At 38.7% G+C, this 15,800-nt stretch overlaps 1 protein-coding gene across 1 annotated transcript in view; it reads right to left on the bottom strand.

The window, feature by feature from the left end:
- The window catches only part of htt (huntingtin), an 86,253-nt gene that overhangs the window by 11,563 nt on the left and 58,890 nt on the right, over positions 1 to 15,800 (bottom strand). The window contains 9 exon segments of the mRNA XM_074107384.1: positions 193 to 339; positions 1,814 to 2,007; positions 2,326 to 3,358; positions 3,850 to 4,002; positions 4,668 to 4,799; positions 6,038 to 6,156; positions 6,787 to 6,969; positions 8,159 to 8,297; positions 10,057 to 10,243. Of these exon segments, the coding sequence (XP_073963485.1) occupies positions 193 to 339; positions 1,814 to 2,007; positions 2,326 to 3,358; positions 3,850 to 4,002; positions 4,668 to 4,799; positions 6,038 to 6,156; positions 6,787 to 6,969; positions 8,159 to 8,297; positions 10,057 to 10,243 (2,287 nt within the window).

Raw genomic sequence — 15,800 nt, 5'->3', positions numbered from 1 at the left:
GAAATGACAATGTTATCTAAGTTAGTTAGGTTTTACCATTTTATATGTTTTACGAGTATTCAATAAGTGCGGTTAGATAATTAGTTATATAAAAAACTGCGAATAAAATGTCTTATGCCTTTATACACTTAGCACTTTTTTTATTTCTTTTTTGTACAATAAAGAGTATAAATAAACAAAATGTATTCTTACCTAAAAAGGAAAGCCTCTAAAACGTCCATGTCCTGCAAAGCTTGCAGCGGCAAGTCAATCTTCTGCAGCTGGTCTTTCTTCAGAACCACCTCGACAGACCCCCACGCTATGGGCGGAATAAGGGCCATATCGCTTACCATGTCAAGTCTGAAAAAAAACTTAAGTACAGTAAAAGTATTCAGTTACTAGCTTTTACCCGCCGCTTCGCTCGCGTGGACAATCAGGTAGATTAATGAGTAAATGAAGCCGATTAAAAAAAAAAAAACTTTCAGCCGGGTTTGCGGCGCTCGACTGACCACTACAAACTCGTTGGCTTTACGGCCTCGCAATGTAATGCAACTTGCACGATTTTTCTGGCAAGTCTAAACTTGGCTTTAAAGTCTACTTGATGCTAAATATCAAGTTTCTAAGGCGCCGTTCCCACCAGAGATGTGTTGCGAAGAATGTATTTTTCATTAACCAATAGAAACGCTTCATTTGTCTAGACTCGTTCCGCTCAGCTGTTTCCACCAGAGACGTGCTGGTCGAGGATAGGTATACCTACACCGTGGGCTCTAATAACCCGAAAGATTTTAACAGCGTATTCCTGACGATAGTGCGAGTAAATAATGTTATATCAACATAGGCCCAATTATGTATCTTAACAAAATATTATTTTTGAACAAAATTAATTAATTAAGTTTAGTACTTCCTTGTGAATAAATCTTTAGTTAAAAGAGTGAGAAAGATAATCCAATCCCAATTCGAGAAACAGAGTAAGCAAACGACAATTCACGAGTTGTTCCGACATCGAACGATGTGCTATATATAGCAACGTTAAAACAGCAGTCTCTATAGAGATATCACGGCCAATCAACATCGATCTACTTAGTTCGCTATTGGTCGAAATGGCAGGCTTGCTATGGCCACCTTTAAATAAGATTATGTTTAGCAGGTTGACAGGTTAACGCAATTTGTCATACTCAATCGGTAAAGCAGATTATCGCCCAACTGTATACGTCACACACATCCTTAGGGTGTGTTAGACTTGAGATTATACAACTTGAGTTTTTTATTAAATAATGAATATCTCGAAAATTATGCGCTATTGTACTACATGCTACTCGTATACCACAGCCACAGCTTAAGGTCATCTGGAAGTGGATTAAGTTTTTAATCGCTAAGTCTGTGAGTCAGTCAAAAAATGCCAGTTTTAAACGTTAATAATATCAATAACTGTTTGAGCTACATCCATGAATTTTTGTTCTAGACAAGATTGGGACTTAAATAAATGTACATGTATATTGCTATAGCTTGAATAAATGTATCAATATTAAATAGGTTTCGATCTGTGAAGAGGTCATAGTTCGGAATGTTTCATGTAAATAAATATACACACGGCTGCGTCGCCAGTTTGTTTCGAACTTAGTTGGACTCGCTGCCGCGTGTCTATATATTCAACATAATGGAGAGAGAGAGAGAGAGACATTTATTTACACATATTCGATACACAGAAAAAACACGTTAGGAAGAAATAATAATTAAAAAACATCGAATAGTATAAATTGGGGCCCACTCAGCATAATGTTGCGGCAAGCCACAACGCTGTTTTTCAGTGGGACATAATGGCGCTAAAACTTACCTAGCTAAACTAATAAGTAACTTCTCAATTGGTTTCCTATAGCATTTACCGAGCACTTCGCTCTCTCCGTTGGTATAGAAGTTCGATTCCCAGTACTCTATGAGTGTGACCAGTTTGTCACCAACTATAATTATGTCCGGTTTTGTTTCTTCTAGTGTATGTATGTATTTCTTCAGCGTTATTGGTTTGGTGTCCTGTAAAAATAATATGAAGATAAGTGACATTAAACCAGATAACTCACGTCTTAAATCGATTTCAGCTCGATATGTTTCGGGATTTGTAGCCCTTCCTCCCGGAGCATACGCCATGGCGGCTGCTGCAACATGCGCACTGCGCGACACCGCTCTGCTCGCGCGACTACCTGACGAAACTAATACCGGCACAAAACTACCCACGTTTTCATCGCCATTTTTATACTACCGTCAAATGTAGGGTAGCACACAGCACTAACAACATCTCAAAAGACGTCGAGCTAAACTCGATCTAAGATGAAAGAGGAAATGATCACCTACCTTGACTAGGTATTTTACAATGGCATACAAGCAACTGATAGCTGACTGCGTTCTATTGACGTTACTGTCAAAATTCAGCCCCGTCCAAATCTCTTTACAGCTCAACGCTTCGGCCACATTATCAACTGTCAAAACTATGACACTGTCCACAACAACGTCATCTGTAACTGTCACGTTGGCCCTAAACGATACATCCGTATTAACAGGACTTTCAACCAACTTTTTGTTCTTAATCAAAAACGTCAAATACTGCAGCGAGATCACAGAAAATATGGCAATACTCTTAGCTAAAGAAGAAGGAAGTATAGTTTCTAAACACTTCTCGAGCAAATCACAATCTGTATCGTCAATAAGTTTCAAAGTCCTTTGCACTGAATCCAAGAAACCTTTCAAAATTGTTTGGATGGTTAGGAATTCTTGATAGAACAATTTATCTTGAAACACTTGGTGGCACCTCCTTGTGTATTTATCTATAGTTTGTTCCACAGTAAGATTGAAGTTTTCTGATTGACTCAGCGGTCTATTTTGTTTAGGGAATAATCTAATTATTTCCGTCAAACTCTTATGCAGACTCGTTACAGCCACTTCGTACAACTCAGAGACAGGAGGCGGTACCAATTCAGTATCATCATCAGACAATTCTAGATTCCCAAATTTTTCTCTCTCATCAACTGGTATGAAAAATTGTGATTTCGATTCTTTGTCTTTGTTTTTGAAGACCTGAAGACTGTTAACCACATTCAATTTATTGCTGTCCATGGAATACGTCATTTCTTCGTGTAACTTGATCATCTCTTTCTGCTCTCTTATATTGTCTTTCTCTAGTTCTTTGATTTCACAAATAGAAACTACGTTTAGGAATTCTCTTAGATAATTATCACAGGCGACTTTGAAGAAGGAGCTTAGTATTTTCCTGTCAAATTCAGGACATGACATGACATTAGTAAGTTCTTCTTTAGACAGGTTCATGAGTAGATTGGCGAGCTCTTTCTGCTTTGGTACTTTGGGCAACGTACAGTTGGTCTGACAACATCTGAAATTTGGTGGAATAATTAAACTTGTATTGATTTCTGGTATTATACGTAACACACTGGAAAAAACTGTATTATACAGAGTTGAATCTATGCCTAAATCATCTTAATTGATGGCAGATTTGAAAGAAATAAAGTTAATAATGAAAATTATAAAAAAAGTTACAAAATTAAAAAAACGGCCGTATCATTGTATACACTAATGATAACAGAAGCGATTTTCTGAAAGTCTCATTTCAAAAGTAATATTAAGTAACAAAAAACACAGAACTGATAGTGAGTGGATCTGAACGTGTCTTAATTTCGGCAAATGTGTTGCCAGTAATTAGTATTATTATGTTTATTTCGTCAGGTACATTATCAGAGAATATTTTTTCTTTTGCCAGTCAAATAAAAAATTACAACGATGAATCGCGTCTAAGTTCGGGACTTACTAGCCGTAAGTGTACTTACGTGTACTTAGGCTTATAAAGATGTTATTTTAAAAACTGACCTGTTTTTAATCTGGTTGACAAGCCACTGGTCGTCCACGTTGGTCGTAGTGATGTACTGGGGGTTGACGGCGCGATCCTGGGACAGGTCTAGGGGGGACAGATCGAACACCGACGACGCTAGGGCGTTCAGTTCCATCACTAGCGCGGGGTATCTGGATACGGGATAAATTAATTAAATCCCGCTAATATTATAAGTGCGAAAGTTTGGTCTGTTTGCTACCTCTTCGTCTAAACCGCTGAGCCGATTTAGGTGAAATTTGGTGTACAGATATTTTGAATCCCGGGGAAGGACATAGGATGTTATCTCGGAAAATTACTTAGTTCCCGCGGGATAGCAATAAACGAATACGCGGACGGAGTCGCGGGCAACAGCTAGTCATCTATAAAAATGCCGTGGTAGTCGGTTTGGTTACAAACTTATTTTGAAAATATGGTTACAAGCTACTAAGCGTTTGTAATCATCTTATTCTTTTAGTTTACCAGCACTTTCAGATATCATTGCCTTGGCATTGGATGGATTTTCCACTAAAACTGGTGAATGGATGCCTGAATCGAAAAATGGTCTTAGCAAACCTACGTTTTCAAAAGACGAGAAATAAGTTATTCTTACTTTATGTGTAGGGGAGTCAGCGTATTTTTTTTTCTTTCCAGAATGGCATTTTACCACTTAGTCCGTGTGAGTAATATATTTAAGCATGCAAAATTATAGTTTTTTAGAACTAACAGTCTCTTAGCTAAGCCACGCACGGACGTACATAGACGGACGGACAGGCAAAACATCATTTCATCATCATCCTAAAAGAGAGTAGGTACGTACCGAACGTGAACCTTCTCCCTTTGCAGCATCTCCAACGCTACTTGCACATCTTCTTTGGTAAGTTGCACGTTGATACTCTCCACTGGCATGTCTCTTAATATTCTGCACCGTTCGATGGCTAACTTTGCAAAACTGTGAACAATATTATTGTTTTTTTTACTTCCGTTTTGTATTTATGTTTTGTACAATAAAGTGAGTGAGACACAGACGGTTCTGGCAGAAAATCAGCGCTGCAGGCTTTAGCAGGAACACTTCTAGAATTGTGTATTTTCATGATTGTAATTTTTGTTTTATTTGTGTGTAATTGTGTAACCTGTTACATTTGTGTGTCGTCTGTGAAAGTGGATAAATGTCTTCTTTGTTTCTTGTTTCGTTTTTACAGACTTGAATATAAAAGACGCTGAGCGAAAAATTATTCGCTAACTAAGTTGATAATAACTGTTTCAAGAGTACATTGGAAAATTTCGCTGTGTACGCTATAGCTGAGCTTGGTGCATATTAAGATTAGACTCTAGGTACAGTGGGAGTGTAGGAAAACCTTCGTCAGTTATTACATTGATTTCTTTATACAGTCATAGACTCTTAGTACGTTTTGAAACCAAAGCACTAAGTAGACAAGGGCATAATAAATTATACTTACTTGACATGATAATAAGGGTCAAAATAGTATACACCTCTAACATACATCTAGTTTCATATCAATACCAAAACCTTTTTAATAAACAGCGTCGTAAAAGTTTGAATCAATTAATGTTCTATTTAGTTGGCAGTGTTTGTCAGTGCCAAGGTGTAGTGGTAGGGTTGCTATGGTCACCTTTAAACAAGATTATGTTTAGCAGGTTGACAGTTTGATTCAGTATGTCATACTCAATTGGTAAAGCAGATTATCGCTCATACTGAGCAAATGAAAATAGATCTTAAGGTGACGAACCTTTTTTTTACTCCGACTGTACGTAGCTGTATATTTTTTGTTTTCTTTGTGTATTCTATTTACGGTATATCTAACAAAAACAAAATTGTGAAGAAATTGAGTACAGTCGCTATCAGATTTATCGGAGCTGCCAAGGTGATCAAAAATATCGGAACATGAACTCTTATACCTAATTAATAGAGCGCATGTGCCGGTATTTTTGACCACCTTATATCTAAAGGCGACTGTACGATGGAACTGCAAAATGTTACATCCAAAGGCATCCCCCGCTTCTCTCATTCTCTGAGTTTTTATTATTTAGCAATTGTCTATGTCCCACTGCTGGGCAAAGGTCTCTCCCTCGTATTTCCAAGTTCCCCTGTCGGCAGCTAAGCGTTGGCAGTGGCTTAACAAAAAATATTCACTGCACGCTACTTAAGACATTTAAAAAAACACTCACCGGACTGCAACAGCCGGTTCCAACTTGCCAATAATCCGGCAGATAAGGAACACCAAAGCACCAGACTGACCCTCATGGCAGAGAGACAGTATCTTGTAAATGTTCAGAGCGAATTCGTCCTGAAACAACATTATAGCTTTTAGATTAAAGGGAATTATCGGGGACCAATTCTCAAGAAATGTTCCCAAGTCAGCCATTTACGTGCAATATCACTTAAAAGAACTTGAATTACCCCCTCCTTATTAACCCCCGAAGCAAAAAGAGGGGTGTTATAAGCTTGACCGCTATGTATGTCAGTGTGTCTGTCTGTCTGTGGCACCATCTTAAACGGGTGGACCAATTTGAATAAGGTTTTTTTATTTGAAAGCAGGTTTTCTCGCGATGGTTCTTAGACATGTTCTACGACGCGTAGGGCTGTGTTGCACAATACGACACGGTGACCGTCTAAAATGGTCTCGCCGGAAGACCAGCGCTGGCTCCACCAAAGGAGTCCGCATTTTATGCTGAGGCGGGACCATTTCGGGCGCATATACATATATACGTATTTTTTATTTTTAAATATTTTTGGATTTTATAATCTCATTTTATTTTATTTCACTTTATTATTATTTATATGTGTGTGTCCCGAATAAATCTTTTCATTTTCATTTTCATTGTTTTATCAAAATCAGTAAGCTGTTTTCGAGATATTGAACTTTGAAGTGACAAGTCCGGTTTCCAACTTTTCGTTGGTTAGGTTATATTAGTACCTGCAGACAACCCTGGCACCTGGCCGCCACGGCTTGCAGTAACAACCCTGAAGCGCCTGCGTTCTCCTGCACTTTGGCAACCAAGCTCTGCACTATATCCTCCGAGTACTGATTCGCTAATATATGAATCCGGTTCACCAACAACCAGGTCAGGTGGACCGCTTCTGAGAGACCGTTCTCTACCTGAAATAGAAATATGCAATTGAAATGAAACCCGCATTCCAGATGCCGTGGCATTATGCTGAATGGGGACTTGTTTAGCGTCATGTCGTATGTCTTGTTTTTTTTCTATGATTGTTTTTACGGCGTTAAATGAATGTATTTTTTTTCTTTCCTTCTTTCTGTCAGATGTGGCCCCAGAATTGTTCAAAAAAGGATCGTCACGCAAGCTAAAAAGCTTCGCTCCCGCCTTAGCCTTCTAAACTGTGTCGATTTTGCCCTGCCTCATCTAAATTCGCTTACGTAATAAAATTATGCGAATTCATTCTAAGACAATTAAAATAATTAATAATGCTATTCATATTTGGATCATACGTATTCAGTGTTATGCCAAATCTATGATACGAATTCTTATTGTGACAATTAATGTTATGCGAAAATTAAATAGGGGTCAATCACGGTCAGTTTTACGTTAGTAAAAGAACCCGGTTTAATCTTCGCACAAGATCCCTGTTCCGAGCTGCTGTGTCAAAGATAAGATAAGCATAGCTAAACCTAAGGTCCTAACATACACATAAGTATATAATAATTTAAATATAAGTCATCATTACTAAGCGCTTACGCCTAAACTGCATGCTGTGTTTGCCTGTAATAAGGTATTTGACAACTCCTGATTTTGCCATATCTTAATATTATTATGAAAATATGGATAAACAGATAGTGTTTAGCGAAGAGAACATTTAAATCGGTTGAAAATTGGATTTATAGTGATTTTTTTGAAAAATCTATATACCTGTCTCTTTCTCAAACGCTTTTCTCTATGCAGCAAGCTTAAAAATTGTTTTTCTATTCGATAACAGGCATTGTGTAGTTTTAATTTATAAAACATATACAAAATAGTCAAATACCGTATTGGGTAAATAATCTACCAATTTCTACCTATGTTTGTACTGCATGTTTTACGGTATGTTACCTGTTGGCAAACCTAAATATATAAATAAATAAAGTAGCACTAATAAGAGCCGACCTCCGGTAGGAGATGGTACTTCAAGATCAGTGTTAGGGTCTGTTTCACCACTCGTCGACTAACTTTAAGTGTCAGATAAAAGTAATGCCGTCCTTGTTTATTCGGACAAAACAAACAGAGACGGCATCACAGATAACCGTCACGTAAAGTTAGTCGACAGGTGGTGAAACAGGTTCTTATACTCACGAAGTATTCGCAATAAGCAACGACGCAGGCTGTTTGTAGCGCGCAGGCCGGCGAGGGGCGCGAGTCGCCGCTGCCCAGAGGCAAGTCGCGGGCGAAGCCAAGCAGCTTCTGCCAGTATTTGTGCGACAAGAAGTTTAACCTGCGATGGAATAATTGGAAAGCCCAGTTTAGACCTGCAAGAACGTGCAAGTTGCATTACATGGCGGCACTCGATTGAGCACTACAGACTCGTTGGCTTTACGGCGTCGCAATGTAAAGCCACTTGCGCGATTTTTCTTGCAAGTCTACAGTCTGTTCGAGAATTATTCAATGGTGTGTGTGAAGTTCCCAATCTGCATTAGGCCCGCTTGGGAACTACGACTTTTCCATTCTCAGAGGAAGCCTGTGCCCAGCACAGCAGTGCTGCTGTGGGAAGTGCAAAAGCCGGGATGAGTGAGTGAGAAAGAATTATAGTTTTAACGTTAAAAACACGCTTTAATGATAACTGAGCTTAGCACGGCTACTACGAAACTCGAAACTCGAAGTTCATATCGTACCGTCCCTCTCGCTCTCGCGTTAAACAGTATAGTGTCAGAGGGACCGCCCGACACGAACTTAGAGTTTCGAGTTTCGTAGTAGCCCTGCAGACCATGTATATTTTAGTCAAAATAGTAAAGGTTACAGCTTATTAAGCAGCATTCATATTTATCTGTCGTGTTGCGTTGTAATGCTCTCCGTCTCTCTCTCTCCCTCTCTCTATAGCTTTGATGCGACACAACACAAACCGTCACAATACAGGTTACTGCATTAGATAAATGTGAACGAAACCATATAAACTAGTCCTTCCTTCTTTCTGTGAAAGAGGTTGCCTGGAAAAGATCGCTCTCAAGCGATGAGGCCGCCTATTGCTTACCTTTACTTGCTAATTTTTTTCTGTGTATCTGTTTTCTGTATCGCTTACTATTTCTGGTGTACAATAAAGAGTCTTTGTATTGTATAAAATGTATGAAACCAATACCGTTTTGATGCATCACGACACAACACGACAGCTACATGTTAATGCGACTTTAAAGCCACCCGACAGGCACCGCCTCGCCCCGAGCGGTTAGTTTTCTTTATATAGATTTGTATGGGCATGCGCTCACTACATCAACTCCGTAGCGTCACCGGATCACCTCACTCGTGAAGTTCCCACGCGCGGTCGGCGAGTGGACCACACGATGATAGCTCACTCCAAATCCAAATCATTAATTCAGTAAATAGGCCGCAATGGGCACTTTTACACGTCATTTTTTAAACTAACAGCGCTTGCGGAAAGACCATCATCGCCAAGAAGAATGCGCCGCAAGAAACTTGGCAGAAAGTCATTTTTTCAACATAAATAATTACAAATAATACTTAAAACTTACAGTATACAATTAAATAAAAAAAATACAAAAAGTAATAATAATAATAATAATACAGGAATGTATGGGGTCCCTTAGTTACAAAACTAAACACTAACTACATTCAGTGGAAGTGTAGACTGCTTCGACCGACATAAATAAAAATAAAAAAAAACTGAAATTTACATTTCAGGTGAAGTAACCATTAAGCTTTTGGATTCCGAAGGCAAACTCACGTCTGCCGCCCCCAAAGTTAGCACACTGCCCGCCCCCTTGTGATGCGGCGCTCTCCACCCACCCTTCATAGTAGATAACTTGGCAATTAGCGGACCACGCGAGGTCCACTCGTGGACCAACTGACATGAGTTATTAGTTTATTAGCAGACATTCATACAGTAGTAGTAGTAGTAAAAAACATTTTTGTTACTCTCACTGTTATTGTTAAAGGAAATGATGCCAAAAGTGTTCACAGCTTAACTCTACCCTATTTTGTGTATCCCTAAAATATACATTTTATTTAAAAAAATAACTAACCTTATAAGTAAATGCGACCAATGTACAGTCAGCAACGGCGTCCTATGCGCTGCCCGTAAGCATATCAGGTTGAGGAGATCCAAGGGGATATTCTCTTCGGGACTGTACAAGCCCGTGTTTAAACCACTTTGCTCGTTGTGAAGGATGCTTTGAGCCGTCTTCGCTGTTAGAGGGAAGAGGCAGCCAGCTGGAAGAAGATGAAAAACTGTTTTGAACGATACTTTACTTTATTGACCGACAGGTGTCGCTGTACTTGAATGAAATAATAAATAACCAACAAAAAGTTGGAAAACCCGCGACTTTATCACTTCAAAGTTTCTCAAAAACGGCTAAACCGATTTTGATGAAACATGTCTAAGAACCATCGCAAGATTTTAAATAAAAAAACCGCATTCATATCAGTCCACCCGTTTAAGAGCTATGGTGCCACAGACAGACGCACAGATAGACACACATAGCGGTCAAACTTATAACACCCCTCTTTTTGCGTCGGGGGTTCAAGCGCCTAGGTCACGTTTGAACATTAGCATGCGTTCGGTCAATTCCAGGATAGGCAGTTGGTATACTACGTTTTTTTTTTTCATTAGAAAGACGATAAGCGGTCTTGATTGAAAAACACTTTTGAAAAATAAGTTACAGAAAATATGTAACAATGGGGAATGTCTGAAAAATTTAGAATCCTTTCTAATTAACAGAAGAAAATATCAGATTTTTAAGTAGCATCAATTAATTTAAAAAAATGAAAGAGTTTTGTTTACAGCCAAATTACGACAGTCCGGTCGGTCACGGGTTGTGCCATAATCCAGAATAAAAAAAAATAAAAAAGAATTCATGTGTCTTTGACTAGATCGTTTTGACAGGTGACACTCTTTACCGGGCCGAATAATACTGACTCGGAAATACCGACCCTGTTTTTCATGTACACGCCCATAGAAACTGACGTGAGCTTCTATGGGTCGGTATTATCCGGGCCGGTCTGGGCTATGGAACAACCCGCAACCGACCGGACTATCGTAATTTGTCGGTAAAGAAAACTCTTTCATTTTTTTAAATTAATTGATGCTACTTAAAAATCTGATATTTTTTCTGTTAATTATAAAGGTTATTCCTATCGATAAAAAAAGTTTCAAGAGTTTCTAAAATTTTTATCCAATCCCCATTGTATAAACTGTACTTTTCATAAGTAATAAAAAAGCCTCAGATGTTTTTTTTAATTGCTGTTCGCTACTTGAGAACAAAACCGTCACTAAACAAAATTTGTCCCCTCTCAAAAATGACACTACAACCACACGGCGGCCACGCCGTACAAAATATGCGTTCTTGAATCTACATAGGCACGACGACGTCTGCACACGCGTCAATGTGTGCGTAAGATACACAGGGCTGACTATCGCGAATCCCTAGTACTATAAGTACGACACGACCAATGACATTTAAAGGTACTTATAATATGTAGGTATGGCTTAGATATGTGCAAATATATGTAATCGTTAATCTTACTTATTTATTTAAACCTACTTAAAATTTGTATTTAAGCATTATTATTTTAATTACAATAGATATACGACTACAAACTTTAACGAATTATTCGGTAGGTAGTTATTTCATGTATTAATCGCCATAACTTCAGAAATCATTATTAAGGAAGTAGGTAGTGTACCGTTACCATTTCGCAAAATTATTGCTCCCGCACTTAGTGCCGTACGGCCGACACACATCGCGTTGCGCACCCGACTGCTTTCCTGCGGTTTTCCTGCAATATGCGCTTGAGGGGTGGGGTAACTCGAACTGGTGCGGGGCGGAGCGTGGCCATTCTGTACGTGAGTACTATTATATATTCTGTGCTATAACATAAACGCATAACTGACATTTTCGTTAGTGGCGGTTTTGTTGTCAAGTAGCGTTATGGGGAAAACGAGCAGACGGCCTACCTAGATTATGTATTTTTAAATAGATGTTGTTGTACTTAGTGCTCTTTTGAACATCATGCAAAATATAAAAGTAGGTATAAAGAAGTACTCACGCGTCAAATGCAGCATGTGCTTCACTTGCACAATGATATTAACACACACAGAATACAGCAACCCATTCTGGCTTTTATCTTCACTATCATTATAGTCCAAAATGGTATCATGACAGTTGTCCACCTCGGTGATGGCAAACGTCAAAGTTTTGAACAAAAACCTGACCAAAATGACATCTGGTGACAAATTAGCACAATTCTCATTGATATTTTGGACGTTCAATGGATCAACATCTGGCTTCACGTTAAAGAATATCGACTGCGGCGAAACGTAGGATGATTTGAGGTAGTTGATTGAGAGAAGTATTTCGCTCTCCGGTATTAGAACAAGCACTTTGCGGAGTAGCACCATTACTATAGTGAGGTAGCGGAGTCTTAGCTTCGGTGGGGTCGTAGCCTGGAATAAAACTTTAGATTAATAAATATTCTAGAGTTTTACTTTCAAAGCAAATTCGTCAGCGGATTCAGCGCTGCGATCGAAAGACAGCCGAAGCTCGGTAATCAGTAGGTAATAATCGTTTTAAACTCCTGAGGTCCACGATATAAGTATAAAAAAAAATAAGTAATTTGAATCTAATTGTTTGGGGAATAAAGTCGAACAAACATTGGAACCTAAATTGAAAATACAAACTGAAATATAGATGCACAGAAAAACCAGAAAAATAAGACCAGCACTGGGAATCGAGACCAGGTCCTAGGCATTCCGTGCCGTGTGCTATACCGCTACACAACTGCTGGACATTTTAAATTTTTACTTTGTTACATTGTCATAGGTCCATAATTCCCTTGAGCTTAATGTGTACAGTCAAGGTTATAAATATATGTACGTTAATAAGGCGTTTTCGCCACTAATAATAAGGTTGGTCTTTATATATATTTTGGCTAGATGGCTCACACACACACACAAACTCACCAAATCAGGCGGCGCTTTGAACAATATCCTCAACAGTATCTCCACCCTACTCTGTTCCAAGAGCACGTCTTTATACACAGAATCCAACAGCCTCTCCAAGCTGGAGACAGCTCGTCGCGAGCACAGTTCAGTGGAGGCCTGGGCCAGCAGATTGAGGAGAGTGTCGCTCGCCAGCTCGGACCAGCGGTAGTAGCTCTCAGGGGTGCCACGGGAAAGACAGAGCAAGCAGGATACTAGCTCAAGCACCTGTAATAAAATATATGGTCGTAATATTGACATGCCTTAAGGACTACACACCGTATTATGCCAAAACTGTAATAGGAACGTGCCAGGAATTTTTTGCCGTGATCAAATGTACCATCAGAATAATGCGTTTGTTTTTGAATAAAAGTGACAGACATTAAATGTTTGTTTTGGTGTCTTAGTCTAACATCTGGTAGCATTGTAAACAGTTGTTGCTCTGAGGATGCTCTGGTTGAGTTCGAAACGCGATTCTCAGCCTATCCAAGAGACCAACAGTCAAGGACCACGTCTCCCTTATTATAATCTAAAGTCACCTTATGCTGATGCATGGTTTTCTGGAGCATGTAGAACAGGACTTCCCGCGTGGCTTGAGCTTCTTGCTGCTGCTGACGCCCTAGTACACTGCTACCTAGGAAATGATCAAAAACCACATATTGCATGAATTAAACTTATGTCTTAAATCGTGTATTGCTCATGAAAAACCTACTCGACGGCTACTGCATAAAACTCAAGTCATATTAAAATAAAACTCCGTTAAGCTCCACATGTTTTGTCATATTATTAGTGTTGTGTGGGTTACGTAGCATACCATCTAAAATCAAATGCCATAAGTTCGTTTTTCATACGATCAAAATATACTATACGGTCAAATTGCATAACGTACGATAATGATAACTGTTTCTGGGCGGTCTGCCCTTCGGGCATCTGAAGATACCTAATGAACCTAACCTACCTATTAATGTGTAATAATGTGGACACTAAGGGGTAACGATTTGTTAGAATAATGATTTCGAAAATAAGAATTTCGAATAACAAATATTATTTATTTAGGCTTTCGAAATTTTAGACGAATGTGTATCAAGTTTATGACAAATAATATTATTCATATTGTACTTTGATATTATATTCTTTCGACCAGTCGTGTTGTATGTATTTCGAACGTTATAAATTACGAACGTTACTCATTTAGGCTTTTGACATGCTAGACGTATGTGTATCAAGCTTATGACATTTGATTTTAGATGTTATGGCACGTAACCGCTGTGTGCTACCCTACATTTGACGGTAATAAAAAAATGACGATGAAAACGTGGGTAGGTTGTGTGCCGGTATTAGTTTCGTGTTTCGTCGAGTAGTCGCGCGAGCGGAGCGGTGGCGCGCAGCGCGCGTGTTACTCCGGCCGCCGAAACGCGCTAGAGGAAGGGCTACGAATTTGTCCGAAACGTGTCGAGCTAAACTCGATTGAAGACGCGAGTTATCCGGATTTATTTCATTAAATACGAGTGAGTCCCACAATACAATACAATACAATACAAATATTCTTTATTGCACACCATAAAGCAGTAAAAATACTTATAATATAAACGTACTTAGATCACGGTAGACAATAGGCGGTCTTATCGCTTAAAGCGATCTCTCCAGACAACCATTTGGGTACAAGAAATTATATATGTTACAAAAATAGGTGGCGGAAACAGAAACAGAAAATAAAAACAAACAAAAAATCAATAACATTAAAATAAATACAAATGAAACAACTATATAAATACATACATGCAATACTATACAATACATAAACCACTAACATAAAACAGCAATATAAATACAATACAATACAACACACAATACAATAATTACAATAGTTTCATGTTCAAAAACCGCATACCTAAATTTCTAAAGTTCTTAAATCTCCATTTAATTAAACACAACCATTTCATGAAACGGTCAGCCACATCAAAAAACGATCAATTCTAATATCTGGGCACAATAAAATAAATATTACTAAGTATTACCTCCCATATTGCTGAATACTTTGACCGCAACGGGCTCCAAACCAGCTATGCATTCCAAGTGGGCCCCCGAAGCCATAAGTCCGTCGCACAGTTGTATAAGCTGCAATACGAATTATTATAATATTTATCAATTGGTGTCAAATGTATCGTGGTTATACACACACACACACACAAAAACATCACGCCTGTATTCCCAAATGGGGTAGGCAGAGCACACGAAACGTTACCGCTTCGGAGCCACTTTTAGCAATTTTAGGTTTTAAGTTTGACAAAAACGGTACAATAGTGACAGGTTGCTAGCCTGCCTACGGTATACCTTAACCTATATCCTCAGTCGCCTCTTACGACATCCACGGAAGAAATGGAAAGGTGTAATTCTAACCCGACACCACACGGGTATTTATTTATTTATCATTTACATCGATTAACATGAGCTGCACGAATGGATTGAACGCACGAACTTAGACATTTGTGTAGGCAACTGACTGATGCATGCCATTTTCATATTTGTGTGAAGCGTATTCAAATAGATAACACAAACACAGTATAACAAGTTTTCCCTACAGTAGGCCGACGCCTTTGAAGTTGAGCGATACCGCAGCGTGTATAGGTATTTACGCAAGTAAGGAAGGGTTGTCACAAATTTAAAATTTGAATGGTAGATGTATTTTACGAATATTGGTATTGCGAAATTATATAAAACAAATGAATTAGGGGTGGCATACTTATTAGGTGTAAGAAGTATTAAAATTTTACTATTTTTGAAATAAAA

The sequence above is a fragment of the Choristoneura fumiferana genome, chromosome 25, assembly GCF_025370935.1.
Source record: "Choristoneura fumiferana chromosome 25, NRCan_CFum_1, whole genome shotgun sequence".
Classification (NCBI taxonomy): Eukaryota; Metazoa; Arthropoda; class Insecta; order Lepidoptera; family Tortricidae; genus Choristoneura; species Choristoneura fumiferana.
The sequence above is the reverse complement of the archived record's forward strand: the minus strand, read 5'-3'. Positions and strand labels throughout refer to the sequence as shown.